Below are 15,735 nucleotides of genomic sequence, written 5' to 3'. Positions count from 1 at the left end.
GCAGAGGCGCTCCCCACATCCCAGACGGGGCGGCCGGGCAGAGGCGCTCCTCACTTCCCAGACGGGGCGGCCAGGCAGAGACACTCCTCACTTCTTCCCAGATGGGGCGGCCGGGCAGAGGTGCTCCTCACTTCTTCCAGACGGGGCGGCCGGGCAGAGGTGCTCCTCATTTATTCCCAGACGGGGCGGCTGGGCAGAGGCGCTCCTCACTTCCCAGACGGGGCGGCCGGGCAGAGGCGCTCCTCACTTCCCAGATGGGGAGGCCGGGCAGAGGGGCGGCCGAGCAGAGACGCTCCCCACCTCCCAGACGGGGCGGCGGCCTGGCAGGGGCTGCAATCCCAGCACCCTGGTAGGCCAAGGCAGGCGGCTGGGAGGCGGAGGCTGCCGCGAGCCAAGACCACGCCACCGCACTCCAGCCCGGGCAACACCGAGCACCGAGTGAGCGAGACTCCGTCTGCAGTCCCAGCACCTCGGGAGGCCGAGGCGGGCAGAGCACTCGGGGTCAGGAGCTGGGGACCAGCGTGGCTAACATGGCGAAACCGCGCCTGCAGCCAAAGGAGAAAAACTAGGCAGCGGTGGTGGCGCGCGCCGGTAGTCCCAGGCAGTCCACGGTGCGGGGCAGCAGCGAGGCGAGTAGATTGCAGCCTAGGCCACAGAGAAAAGAAAGAGGGAGGGAGGGAGGAAGCTTGTTTTTCTTTCGTTTGAGATGGAGTTTTGCTCTTGTTGCCTAGGCTGGAGTGCAATGGTGCAATCTCAGCTCATGCAACCGTTGCCTCCCAGGTTCAAGTGATTCCCCTGCCTCAGCCCCCTGGGTAGCTGCGTTTATCAGGTGCCTGCCACCACGCCTGGCTAATTTTTTGTATTTTTAGTAGAGACAGTTTTTCACCATGTTGGCCAGGCTGGTCTTGAACTCCTGACCTCAGGTGATCCACCTGCCTTGGCCTCCCAAAGTGTTGGGATTACAGGCATGAGCCACCATGCCCAGGCTGGAGTGTAGTGGCGTGATCTCTGCTGAATACAGCCTCCACCTCTCAGGTTCAAGCAATTCTCCTGCCTCAGTCTTCTGAGTAGCTGGGATTACTGGCGTGCACCAACATGCCTGGCTAATTTTTGTGTTTTGGGTAGAGATGGGGTTTCGCCATGTTGGCCAGGCTGGTCTCGAACTCCTGGCCTCAGGTGATCCGCCTCCCAAAGTGCTGGGATTACGGGATGAGCCACCGGCGCCCAGCCTGTGGGACGGTTTTTAACAACAAATTTTATTTCTTTAATAGGTACCTATTTAGGTTATGTCTCTCCTTGCATAAATTTGCATCTTTCAAGAAACTTGTTCATTTTGTCTATCTTGACAAATTAAAGGAATGGAGTTGGTCATAATGTTTCTTATTATTTTGATACCTGTAGAATCTGTAGTGATTTCACCTTCCTCATTCTTGATATTAATAATTTGTATCTTGTCTTATTTTTTTCCTGATCGGTCTGGCTAGAGATTTATCAATCTTACTGATCTTCTTGAGTCAGCCTTTGTTTTCATGGACTTTTCTCTATTTTCTTTTCCCTTTCTGTTTTATTGATTTATATTCGCATCTTTATTTTTTCCTATCTTCTCACTTTGAGTTTAATTTGATCTTCTTTTTTTGTTTACTCTTATGTGTCCCTGCTTGGAAGGGACACTTGTGAAATTTAGGTCAGAGCTTTCTATTCTCCTTGGCTTATATCTGTGGTCTAGGAAAATGAAGTTTCTATCACCTTCTGGATAAATCACACTATTATCTATGCAGGCAACAATAGCACATATTTTCTCATAGATTACCTTTGCCCTCAAGGTAGGTTTTATTTTTCTAGCGGTCTAAAGGTCATGAAATAAATTATAAAATAAAAACAGTGGGTCTTTAAGCTAGATGATACTGTTTTCTTTCTTGCATGGACAATTATTTTAAAATATTTTGGTTTTTCTGCACTTATTATTTAAATATGATTCCCCACCCCCACTTGAATCTAGGGACATTGTAGTTTTCTATTACAGACTTGTTTCTGGTTTATACTGGGAATATATTGTTTATCATATTCAGTGAAAGCATTCACTGGTTAGATTTCCTTTTAAAAATAATAATGGATGTTTACAATTTCTTTGAGCTGCTCAGTGTGTATAATGTGTTGAATTTTCTGTTAGTGGTAGGGAGGTAGAAATAGATACTTTATCTCTATTTTAGCCATTTCCATAATTATATATCTCAATAGTCTTGTCAATGCATCATTAGTCCTGTGACTGAATTAATGATTACTTTTAGTAGTCAATTTCTTACTGATGATGATGATTCTACTTTTGTGAATCATCTTGGATGATTCTCTAAAATCTTAGAAAGCTAATTTTGAGGTATGCATATAACACATCAATACATTTTCTCTATTAAAAAAATTAAAGCATTATAGGTAGATCAGGATTTACCATTACTAACTCCTCAGTCCTTCTTATTTCCCTGTTACCAGTTTGGTATATTTATATATTAGGTTGATCCATATGAAATTGCCAATATTATTTCTGAACTGATGAAAAGCAGCAATTTCTTATGATTCAACCTATTATATGTGCCCATAGACTACATACAATGACTTTGCATGTTTTTATATTATAGTGCTATACCTCACATACTGTTCTGCAATTTATTTTTTCACTCAACAATGTCTTTTGGTAATTTCTCTCATGGGAGTCTATACAAGTTTCTACCTCCCTACTTTTAAAATGTTGCGTAATTTTCTAATGTTTGGATTTGTCATTGCTTTACTTACTCCCTAATGATGAATATTGGCATTATTAACACTTGTAGTCATTAGGGTTCATATGACTGTAAATTGCTCTTATAAAGCATTAGTACTAACCATTAAAACTGCTTTTAGGCCGGGCGCAGTGGCTCATGCCTGTAATCCCAGCACTTTGGGAGGCCGAGGTGGGCGGATCATGAGGTCAGGAGATCAAGACCATCCTGGCTAACACGGTGAAACCCCGTCTCTACTAAAAATACAAAAAATTAGCTGGGCGTGAGGGCAGGTGCCTGTAGTCCCAGCTACTCGGGAGGCTGAGGCAGGAGAATGGCGTGAACCTGGGAGACAGAGCTTGCAGTGAGCCGAGATTGTGCCACTGCACTCCAGCCTGGGCAACATAGCGAGACTCTGTCTCAAAAACAAACAAACAAACAAAAATCTGCTTTTAAATGTATTTGTATTGAAAAATACTGAGATGTAGTCCTTCTATTTAGTTAACCAATCTACCTTCCTTCCTTCTTTTTTTTTTTTTTTTGTGGAGACAGGGTCTAACTCTGTCACCCAGGCTGGAGTGCAGTGGCGTAATCTTGGTCTCGCTCTGTCACCCAGGCTGTAGTGCAGTGGCATAATCTTGGCTCACTGTAACCTCTGCCTCTTGGGTTCAAGTGATTCTCCTGCCTCAGCCTCCTGAGTAGCTGAGACTACAGGCGTGTGCCACCACGCTCGGCTGTTTTTTTTGTATTTTTGGTAGAGACAGGATTTCACCGTGTTGCCCAGGCTGGTCTCGAACTCCTGAGCTCAAGCGATCCACCCACTTTAGCCTCCCAAAGTGCTAAGATTATAGGCATGAGCCACCACACCCAGCTGGTTAATCTTCTTTCAGTTGTTCCTCAGGAAAAGTAATTAAGTTGTTTTATGTTTTGACCTTGAACATAACCTGTTGTGTTTCAGCTCTGTCTTTCCAGGCTTAGGTTGTAAGCTTTTTAAAGAAAGAGGATTGTATTTTATGATTTTGGCAGTGCCCTCCTTGTCTTCTTCTACAACTTCTAGTTCAGAGCTTTATTTTGTTTCATAATCACTCTAGAAATTATTAACAAACCAGTGGGTACTTAGCCGATTTAGTCAAATAGAACTAAGTCCAGACTGAACAATATTGGTTGATAATCATTTGGCTAATACTGAAATTTTGATGTTATTCAAAATAATATTCTAAAGTGGTGCTAATAGAAATATAATGAGAACCACATATGCAATTTAAAACTTCCTGGTAGCCACATTAAAAAGTTACAGTGAGCTGGGTGCAGTGGGTCATTTGAGGTCAGGAGTTAGAGACCAGCCCGACCAATATGGTGAAACCCCATTTCTACAAAAAATACAGAAATTAGCTGGGCATGGTGGTAGACAACTGTAATCCCAGCTACTTGGAAGGCTGAGGCAGGAGAATAGCTTAAACCAGGAGGCAGAGGTTGCAGTGAGCCGAGATCACGCCATTACACTCCAGCCTGGGCAACAAGAGCGAAACTCCCCTGAAAACAAAATAAAGGTTATAGTGAACAGGCGAAATTAATTTTAATGCCTTCCATTTCAACCGATATATCTAAAATATTACCATTTCAACATGTAATATGTTATTATGTGCTGTATTTTATGTTTGCAGGACATCTCAGTTCAGACTAGCTACATTGCAGATCCCAAGTGTGTGTCACTAAAATAGCGATAGATTTGTATGTGTACATACATATATTATCATTTATAGTTTCTTGATTAGAATTCTGCATAACCAAGTCTTACTAAGACAGGTTTATTATATTTTCTCATTACTTCTTGGTCTATAGGAATTCTAACTCTAAAGAGAGAATTAGGTGAATAATAAAATGTCATGACTCCGTTTTACGGTAGTATCTTAGCATTAATATTTGGAATTGTTATCCTAGACCTTAGCAAAAATATGTTTTGATTATGAATTTTTGAAGCTTTCCAGTTAAGTGTAAAACAAGTGAAAAATATAACCTCGTATTTTGTGTATTTTGCTTTCTATAGGTGTCTACTGCAGATATTTCATCAAATAAGGATGATGAAGAAAACTCTATGCACAATACAGTTGTGTTGTTTTCTAGCAGTGACAAGTTCACTTTGAATCAGGTTTGAACTTGACAATTTACTGTATTCCTCATTGAATTCCTCCTTGCACATTTCTACTTTATCTCATATACACAGAAGTCATCCAATATTTAGCTATAGAGCTATATTAGTTAAGAAGGTATTTTTAAAGTAAAATTTGTAGGTTTTTAGCTTAGTCTCCATTGAAAATATGTTCTGTTTTCTTAACTTCAGGATATGTGTGTAGTTTGTGGCAGTTTTGGCCAAGGAGCAGAAGGAAGATTACTTGCCTGTTCTCAGTGTGGTCAGTGTTACCATCCATACTGTGTCAGTATTAAGGTAAACATCCTTAAATTGAGTTAACAAAAATGTATTGAATTTTTATTTGGTTTTAGTAGTAACATGAGCTCCCAGTTCTCACAATTAAGTATTATGATTCTTAAACATCTGTGACAGTATTTAAGTACTTTAAATACTGCTTTTAAGGGTTTGCTATCTCAAGAAATTTGCTCCTCTATAAATTTTATATTGTACTAATATCCTGCTTTTGTCTTGAAAAAGTAAAACATAAAAATATATGCATTTAATGTAAAAGACAATTTATACTATTCACAAAGATTTTAGGTTTAGCTGATTCATTTTGTCTGTTGATTTAAAAAGCTGAGAACTGGAGTATTTAGTAAAAAATTATTAGCCCATTCTGTTCTTTCCCGCATTCTCTCTCCTCTGTGCTCACTCGTATACAAAAAGACATTTTCTCCTTATAGCCAAAAGAAACAAAACAAGTGTCATATTTAATGCAATTGGTAGTAATCGAGAGTCAGCACTGCTCACTTTCAAGCATTTCAGGATAGAGGCTTTCTGGGGAACCTTTTAAGTGGTATCATGTGCTTGGTTTTAAATATGGACAGGTCTCAATACTTCAGTAGTTGAATCTAAGGTTCTTGGTTTTTTCTTTTTAAGAACTCAGTCTTAATAAAACTTACATATTTGAATAAAGTGTCATGGCCACTGGAAGCAAGCATGGAGGTATAGCTGTACAGCAGAGGTCTTAAACTGTATACTCCACAAGTAAATCTTTTCTAGTACTGCCATACCATGTAATATAAATACTAACCTCAGTTTCAGTGATAGGTTGTGAACCATGAGTGATTTTTATACCTTTCTCCCCTGCCCTTCAAACATCACTGTATTATATCATTGTCAGTTAAATATCAGTATAGTAAGCAAATCAACATTATCTCCTTCAGAATTCTTTGTTGATACCTATACTAGTATTTATTTTATAGGGTAATACAGGTTTTTGTGAATTTAGGAATCAAAATGAAAGATAGTAATTAATACTACCCAAAATAGAAGACTAGTATGGTTAATTTATGTAGTCTTTTAAAATTAGTTGCTCATGGTATGTGACTGAAAAAGACACAGAGTATATAAAGCCAATTAAAAAATAGAGTTATATATGCATAAAACATGTTTCTTTTCTTTGTACTTTATATTCTGTATAAAAGTTGCTGCTATCATTAGATTTTGTTTTCTAGAATACTTAATGTTTTGGACCTAAGGAAATTGAGTAAGATCCCTTTCAAGATAGTAATGTATTTCTTTTAACCCATCCAACAATTACCGAATTCCCATTTTACGGATGAGTATGACTTACATAAGTTAAGATTGGACAATTAGTGCACTATCAAACACCTAGTTACTGGTAGAGCTAGAATTTGAATTCCTGTTTTTAAAAATTATGTGTGGTTCCTTTTACACAATGACACTGTTTTGGACAGTATAGAATACCGCAGTCTCATTGAGAAATACAGCAGTATCTAGAAATATACTAGGGATATGTGAATTGGCTCACTTGAATTTTTATTGTAGGAGGCAATTGTTTGTGGATAAGTTTGATACCTTTGAAGCTTCTTTTTAAGCTTGCTGGGGCAAGTCTAGAAAGCCTTCACTCTAAGGTGGATATTTTCAAACTTTATGGTTTTAGAACCTTAACACTCTTTAAAATTACTGGGGACTCCATAGTTTTTGTTTATGAGGATTTTAACTATGGTCTATTCAGCATTTTAGAAATTAAAACTAGGAACATTTTATAACACAAGACTACAGAAGCACAACCTGTACAATGTCAATGTAATGATATTATGATACAACATGTAGCCTCTGTAAACACCACTGTATAATTGTGAATGAATTAAAGTGAAAAAAGGCAAATTAAATCTTAGTATTATTTAAACTTGTTTTAACTCTACAGACCCACTGGGGTTCCCTAGACCACATTTTGGTAGCTGCAGTATTAGCATTAGTTTAACCCTGTACTTAAGACTTGGCCTTTCTGGGATCTCTACTGAATTGTACCCCCTGTCCACCAGTGTCTTTGTACTCTGACTGGTTGTGCTTCACTTGTCTTTGAGCCTTTTGCAAGCTCTGGTAATTGTGCAGCTTACAAATTCCCAGTAGATGTACTTTCCGCTGGTTGTGGGTCTTTGGCCTTATAGAAGCATGGCTTGGTGTTCCACCAAAGACTTAAGGGGAATCCTTTGTAGATTTCTGGAGCTCTTAGTCCTTATTGCTTCTTCATTTTGAGTACTGTGTCCTGCAAATTCCACTGCCTCACCTTCCCTAACCTCAGCGAGGCCATTGATTTTACTCTGCTGAGGTTCTCCCTCTCTGGGCAGCGTTCTGGAAAATGTTTCTAGGCAGAATATCATAGGACTCACTGAGTGTTTCCTTCCTCTCAGAGACCACTGTCTCCTGTACTGTGTGTTGTCTAATATCTGAAAACAGTTGTTTCATACACTTTGTCCAATTTTCTAGTATCTTATGGGAGAACAGGCTGGTCCCACCTACTCCATTATAGTTGAAGCGTGTATCCGTATTAGATTATAAAACATATCTGTAACAACTTTGGACATGGTACCATGGATGGAATCCTGGATGACATCTTATTTGAAAAAACTTTTAAAACTAAGGCTAAACTGGTTCAAAGGAAGAAAAAAATGATAGTACAACCCCAGTACTTAGGTTAAAAGGAAATTTCAAAGAGGGAGAAATTGTTCAAGTGTTGAAGTACTAGAAGTCAAGAAACACAAACACTAATGTTTCCATTAGATTTGAGAATAAGACAGTCTTGACAAGCCTGGCTTAAGCAGTTATGAGTGTACGTGGGTGTAGAGACCAGACTGTAGTGTTTTGAAGAGTGAATATAAGCTGAGAAACTTGAGAGTTTGGTTGTAAAAGGGACCACAGGTATCTGTGAAGAAAACTTAGTAGGAATGAAGATAAATATTTTAAAAATTCTGCCACTAAACACCTCAGGTCTGTCTGCCACTTTATCTTCAGGTCATTGTTTAAGCCAGGGTCAGGCAGACTGGCCCATAGACCAAATCTGGCCCATTTCCTGTGTTTGCAAATAAACTTTTATTGAAATATGGCCATGTTCTTTTGTTTACAAATATTTGTAGCAGTTTTTGCATTACACTGGCAGAGTTTTTATAAAGTTGCAACAGATCATATGGCCCTCAAAACTTTCCATTTACTCTCTGGCCCTTTATTGGAAATGTTTGCTGGCTACTGCTCTAAGCCACCCTGATCTTACCCCTAGGCCATTTCCTTCATTTGGGCAAATAATACATTAACTTGGTAATCTAAGACAAATTCTTAAAAATCAGTAAGCTAATCAAAATAATAAATATACATGTTTAAAAATCAAATGACATTAAAAGCCTTGTAATGGGCCAGGTGTGGTGCCTCACACCTGTAATCCCAGCACTTTGGGAGGCCGAGGCAGGTGGATCACTTGAGGGCAGGAGTTCAAGCCAGCCTGGCCAACACAGTAAAACCTCATTTCTACTAAAAATACAAAAATTAGCTGGATGTGGTGGCTCATTCCTGTAGTCCTAGCTACTCAGGAGGCTGAGCCAGGAGAATTATTTGAACATGGGAGGCGGAGGTTGCAGTGAGCTGAGATCACACCACTGCACTCCCGCCCAGGCAACAGAGCAAGACTCCATCTCAAAAAAAAAAAAAAAAAAAAAAAAAAAAAGGCCTTGTAATGAACAACCAAGTCTTGTCTTACTCTACCTCCACATCTGAGGCAATCACTTTTAATCTTTTCAGGTCTTTTTTCTTGTGGTTAATGCTATAGCTCTAAATAATCAACTGGTTTACTGCTTTATCAATGCTAGATTTTGTTGACTTTCTGCTATGAATAAATAAATTCTGATTTAGGTCTTAAAATACACCTCCTTCCTTCTCCCAATATAGTTGTATTACTATGTTTAGTTCAATTAATAAGGTGTTGGTTGTGACTCAGTAAATGTTCACTGCAGATCTAAACAGTATACTATGAGTTTCTTTTGTCTTTCATGGAGTTTTTAATAACAAGAAAGTAATAGTGACTCTCCATTCGTTCTTTGTTTTTGCCTACTATAAAACTATCATATAAGATTATTTTTTAAAGTACCGTTTTTTTCTGGGAAAAGTCCTACCCTCCTTCTAGACATTCCCTTCTCCTGCTCTGATATGTGCCAGTGGCTTCTAGGTGTGTTGTTTTCATCCTTAAACTTCCCTGGCCTGATGTCCTTTGTTGGCTCTGTTGATTTATAGATCCCAAGTCCTCCTTTTCTTTATAATACATCCTCATTCTGTTCCGCATATCTCTAAGTAACTTTATTAGAAGGAGAATGAGGGAGCTGAATTTTGAGTCTTCCTGTGTCTACAGCGTATTCTGTCTTCACACATAGTTGCTTGTGTAGCTAGGTTGAGAATTGTACTTTGAAAAGTATTTTCCTGTAGAATTGGAAACTTAAACTCTTCTAGCATCTGGAGTTGGGAAGTTTGGTGCCATTCTGATAGGTGTTCCTTTGAATTTAACTCTTTTATTTTCTTCTCTGGTAGCTTTTAGGCTTTCATGTACCTCATGATCTGAATTTTTATTCTGTACCCTCATTACTTGCTGTTTCATTATAATGTGGGCACTTGATTGGTTTTATCTGAGGATCCTAGTCTTTAAGATCTTTAAGAAGTTCCACAATCTTAATATTACATGGTGTGGCTTCCTTCAGGAGTTTATTAGAGATTTGGAGATTCCCAAATATTCTACTAACTTATACCCTTGAGAGAGGAGAATAAACAGAGGAGTGAATGTGAACTTCAGAATTCCTAGCTCCATAGTCTAAATAGAAATCCTCTAAGATCATAAAATGTCCCTAAGAACTCATGTTTTACATTAATTTTTTTGGTATTTTTTCCATTGATTTTAAGCATGGAAATGTAGATGGAGATTTTGTTTGATGTATTTTCAAATTATGTATCAATAATAGGGAAGCTTGATTTCTTTAAAATCTGGTCACTATATCTATAAATATAGTGGACATTAAATGTACAGCGTAAGGTAATTATGTGGACTTTAAAAAGGCATTAAAATATGTGCCATTTTCTATTATTCTGCTCAGTAGGCTCCTAAAAGTGCATATGAACATGCCCAACCCAGTACTGGGCCTCCGTAGGTGCTCAATAAATGTTAGTTGATTGCCTCTTTTCTGCTTCTAGGTGCATAAGCACCATATTAATTTATATAGTATATTTGATTATGTTAGGTTAATGCATAAATCACATGGATTGGTTGTTTCTTTTACAGATCACTAAAGTGGTTCTTAGCAAAGGTTGGAGGTGTCTTGAGTGCACTGTGTGTGAGGCCTGTGGGAAGGCAACTGACCCAGGAAGACTCCTGCTGTGTGATGATTGTGACATAAGTTATCACACCTACTGCCTAGACCCTCCATTGCAGACAGTTCCCAAAGGAGGCTGGAAGTGCAAATGGTACTCTAGGGTTTGTTTGCCTTGTTAGTCTTTCAAATTCAGAACTTTCTCATACCAGTGTAGTTTTTAAAAATTAGCCACACCTATTTAATTGAATAATACATATATGCTATGATAGATACCACTAATCAGAAAAATTTTCACATGCACATTAAATCATTTCCCCCATTATGTTCGTATGTAGCTTCCTGAATTACAGTAACTGAATAACTAAGAAAATAAAATTGAGACTTTTTGGGGGGATTTGGATTTCAGGTGTGTTTGGTGCAGACACTGTGGAGCAACATCTGCAGGTCTAAGATGTGAATGGCAGAACAATTACACACAGTGCGCTCCTTGTGCAAGCTTATCTTCCTGTCCAGTCTGCTATCGAAACTATAGAGAAGAAGATCTTATTCTGCAATGTAGACAATGTGATAGGTATTGTGCTATTTTTTCATCTTTTTAAAGCTTTTCTCTTTGAAATGTAGCAAAAAAAATGGAAAATAGCTTTTCCTTAATCACAAGTTTTAGGTGCAGAACTTTTTGCCTTACAGATTTTTAGTCACCTAGAAACTTACAGAAGTGATTTCCTGTTTTGAATTCTCAACTCCAGACTTTTTTTTTTTTTTTTTTTTTTTTAAATTTAGAGAGAGTCTTGCTCTGTCGCCAGGCTGGAGTACAGTGGCGCTATCTTGGCTCACTGCAACCTCCACCTCCGCCTCCTGGGTTCAAGTGATTCTCCTGCCTCAGCCTCCTGAGTAGCTGGGACTACAGGTGCATGCCACCATGCCCAGCTAATTTTTGTATTTTTAGTAGAGACAGGGTTTCACCATGTTGGCCAGGATGGTCTCCATCTTTTGACCTTGTGATCCGCCCGCCTCAGCCTCCCAAAGTGTTATGATTATAGGCGTGAGACACTGCGTCCACCCAAGACTAAAGATTTTTAATTTAGGCCTTTTTGAGGGTTTAAGAATCCCTTGAAATTAGATGGAGAATTATTGCCTTCATCTATGCCGTTTCTTATGAAGGGTTTCTGAAGCTTTTAATAGATTATAAAAAATATCTAACAGATTCTGTTCTCCTTAAACCACTTTTTCTTAAAGCTCTAGATACTACTAGATACCTAGATATTAGATAGCACCTTCTGCCGTCCCTACGTAATTATGTGGAATTTCAAAATCAGGAATGTTTCCTTGCTTTCATTGGTATATTGTTGTACTCTTTAGATGTTAAGCAGTGAACATATATTATTATTAATAGTATTATCAGTGGTACAGTATTCTTGGGACTCTGGCTACTAATTATTTGTTCCATTGCAAGATAACTTTTTACTTTATTTCCCAATTACCGTTCAACATTGCTTTACATGAGATGTGTCTACTTCAAATTAGATGCATTACCTGGAGCACATATATGCTAGCACTGCCATTTGCAGTTTTCTGAATACCTTTGTGTTTGCCCTAACTAGCTTCCTTGCTGTCTTTGAAATATTTAATATATGATGATTAAATAATTAGCTTCCTTATGTAATGTGCTTTGCTTCTTCTCTAATAGTTGTTCTCATTCCTTTTTATTTCCTTCTTAGCTCTATGAAAGTTTTTCTGTTAATAGGGATAGTTAGGAGAAAAGGGCAAGGTAGGAGGAGCATGTGAGGCTTAGGGCTTTTAAGTTTGAAGACTCAGTGTTACAGGTTTTAAAAGGTAGCAGTTCTCAGTATATTCCATTTTTTTAAAAAAATGTACAAATATGGTCTTTTTAGATGGATGCATGCAGTTTGTCAAAACTTAAATACTGAGGAAGAAGTGGAAAATGTAGCAGACATTGGTTTTGATTGTAGCATGTGCAGACCCTATATGCCTGCGTCTAATGGTAAGAGAATAATTTAAACTGTGAGTCTGCACTCTTGTACCACTCACTTGCACCTTACTGTCCATAACCAATGAATTAGCTTGGCTCTACTCTTTTGTCTCTGTGAAACTTACTTTGACAAGTATTTTATGAAAAATATTATTTTTGGTTATACATGACTTATCACAACTTGTAATAAAACAATTTACATGAAACAATAAAAAGCATATACTTTAGATGTAAACTATAATTTTGCTTCCGAGGAACATGATCTTGTAGTTATTGACAATATGTCAAAATCCAATATGTTGATTCTTTCTTAGCCAGGTTTGCCTCCATGACTTGAGTATTTCCTTCATCACTTCTTGTTTTGTTGTTGCTTTAAAAAGCACTTTTAACTTTAGTGTTCAAACATTTATTTTAATAAAATGAGTATAGAAACAGAAATTTTAATCATATATAAGTATTTAAATACACTTTACCTTTTCTGAAAAGAATTACTTGGATTTTTTTTTTTTCGTTTCAGTGCCTTCCTCAGACTGCTGTGAATCTTCACTTGTAGCACAAATTGTCACAAAAGTAAAAGAGCTAGGTAAAATTTGAAATGCTTTACTTAATTTAATTAATTTACTTTGCTTAATTTTTACATAATTGGCTTACCACTTGTGAAACCTGCTTCAATCATATGGGCGTTCTATCCAAATTCCCTAATGTTGGTAATCATTTCCACAATGATATATAAAATGTCATCCAGCTTTACTGGGGCAGTATTCCTATAAATTTCAGCAAGTTGGCAACAAAAATAACAGCTCTTAGAATAACCATTAATGCCATACTTGCTTTGGTTTCATTGATATATTACTGTGCTTAATTATCAGTTAGCAGAAAATATGGCCTAGTTAGCAAACAGATTTCTTGTAGAATTAATTCAGTCTCTTAATTTTTAAAATAATTAATAAGCCTAGTATGGTGATTAATATATTCTTATTAAACAATCATTCTTTTGAATACTTACTTGTATTTAATAGCACCTGATACAAAAACATTTGGATAGTACAGGAATTGTTCTAAGGAACAACAGTTTTGTACATTTAAAATTAAATCTGCAGGATTTGTACTTATTTATTACTTCTCCCTATTAGTAATTATGTTGATACTCTGATTTTTCCAGATGAGCTTCTGGAGTATTCTCTCTTATGTAAATAAATCCCTGCCTTTTGATCTTTTCTAGGAAAAAGCTCATAGTGGATTGGCTGAGCATTGCGTTTAGTTGCAAGTGCTTCTAACTCTGTTTATTGGGACATGAAAATAGAAATGCCAGGAAGACGTTTTTGAGACGGAGTCTCTCCCTGTTGCCCAGTCTGGAGTTCAGTGGCACGATCTCGGCTCACTGAAACCTCCCCCTCCTGGGTTCAAGCGATTCTCCTGCCTCAGCCTCCCGCATAGCTGGGATTACAGGTGCCCGCCACCACGCCCGGCTAATTTTTTATGTTTTTAGAAGAGACGGGGTTTCACTGTGTTAGCCAGGATGGTCTCGATCTCCTGACCTCGTGATCTGCCTGCCGCCTCAGCCTCCCAAAGTGCTGGGATTACAGGCATGAGCCCCTGCACCCGGCCCAGGAAGATCATTTTTTAAAAACAAGCAATCTTTCTGCCTATAATCCAAGGAAGTTTGACCTATTTTTCCTAGTTTTTATTGGGTATCATGAAGTTAATTATTCATGCATTTCATAGATATGTAATTGCTTTCTAGAACTACACATTCCCTTGACATGGGTATTTTGAAACAGTAATCAGTCAAATTTAAAATGAAAGTTTAAATTTGTATTCTTGGGATTTTGTAATTTTAGACCCACCCAAGACTTATACCCAGGATGGTGTGTGTTTGACTGAATCAGGGATGACTCAGTTACAGAGCCTCACAGTTACAGTTCCAAGAAGAAAACGGTCAAAACCAAAATTGAAATTGAAGATTATAAATCAGAATAGCGTGGCCGTCCTTCAGACCCCTCCAGACATCCAATCAGAGCATTCAAGGGATGGTGAAATGGATGATAGTCGAGGTAATACTAATTTATTTTCCATGAAATATGTGTGCAAGAATTAAAGCATATAAAGTAACTTTTGAAATATGTGTATGATTTACCAAAGGGTAAATCGCACTGACTTAGATAATCCCTGATGTGACCCTTGCCATTTCCAAATGAGTGATCTTCTTAGACCTTGCCTTTTCAGGTTCTCTTCCTTTCACACATTTTAGAACAGACCTACCTTACAGAAATCTCAAGGAGCACCATATCTTTGAAGATCACAGGTGGGGAAATACAGAGGGCTTGACTTTAGTTTGCTAGATAACGACATAAACCTTCTCAGATACTGTGAGCTTGGATAATGTACCATGTTTAAGTTAAGGTAGTTGATGCATACATTCTAGAAATGGAAAAGCTGTCATTTAATATTACTTAAGGTATAACTTCATATTCACCAGTGTGCATCATAAACTATTGGTTTATAAACATTTTCTTGATCAAAGTAAATATAAGGTTTTTCTAGCTGAATTCTTTTTTGGGGGGGGGGGGTTGGGAGACAGGGTGTTGCTGTGTTGCCCAGGTTAGAGTGCAATGGCACGATCTTGGCTCACTACAACCTCTGCCTCCTGGATTCACGCGACCCTCCTACCTCAGCCTCCTGAGTAGCTGGGACCATGGATGCGGGCCACCACACCTGGCTAATTTTTGTTTTTTGTTTTTTTTTTTTGTAGAGATGGGATTTTGCCATGTTGCCCAGACTGGTCTTGAACTCCTGGGCTCAAGCCATCTGCTCTGCTCAGCCTGCTGAATTCTTGAGATAGCAAAATATTTTAATAGTAATTTAAAATCCAGTATGGGTTAAAGAGGATTACTGTAGGTTTGCTTATTTTTGGGGCGGTTATTTATTTTCAACTGATTCAGAAATGAAGTGATAATTATTTCTGTTCCATTATATTTTATTTCATAGTTTTTTTTTTTTTTTTTAAGGGGCAGTGTCTTGTTACGTTGCCCAGGCTGGTTTCCAACTCCTGGGCTCAAGTGATCCTCCTGCCTCAGCCTCTCAAGTAGCAGGTACTACAGGCATGCGCCACTGCAGCTGGCTTTGAGACAATGGAATTTATTGAATACCTACTGTATGTCAGATGTTGGAAATCATATCAGTGTACAAAGCAGGTAGAATTCTCTGCAT

General features: G+C 38.2%; 1 protein-coding gene across 15 annotated transcripts in view; it reads left to right on the top strand.

Moving 5' to 3' along the window:
- Nucleotides 1-15,735, top strand: part of KMT2C (lysine methyltransferase 2C) — a 306,019-nt gene that overhangs the window by 206,150 nt on the left and 84,134 nt on the right. For all 15 annotated transcript variants that reach the window (XM_030826223.1, XM_030826214.1, XM_030826210.1 and 12 more), the window contains 7 exons: nucleotides 4,801-4,902; nucleotides 5,095-5,199; nucleotides 10,505-10,686; nucleotides 10,942-11,106; nucleotides 12,428-12,537; nucleotides 13,043-13,108; nucleotides 14,367-14,579. In XM_030826223.1, the coding sequence (XP_030682083.1) occupies nucleotides 4,801-4,902; nucleotides 5,095-5,199; nucleotides 10,505-10,686; nucleotides 10,942-11,106; nucleotides 12,428-12,537; nucleotides 13,043-13,108; nucleotides 14,367-14,579 (943 nt within the window). The remainder of the gene's footprint in view (nucleotides 1-4,800; nucleotides 4,903-5,094; nucleotides 5,200-10,504; nucleotides 10,687-10,941; nucleotides 11,107-12,427; nucleotides 12,538-13,042; nucleotides 13,109-14,366; nucleotides 14,580-15,735) is intronic.

This window comes from Nomascus leucogenys, chromosome 13 (genome assembly GCF_006542625.1).
Source record: "Nomascus leucogenys isolate Asia chromosome 13, Asia_NLE_v1, whole genome shotgun sequence".
Lineage (NCBI taxonomy): Eukaryota > Metazoa > Chordata > Mammalia > Primates > Hylobatidae > Nomascus > Nomascus leucogenys.
The sequence above is the reverse complement of the archived record's forward strand: the minus strand, read 5'-3'. Positions and strand labels throughout refer to the sequence as shown.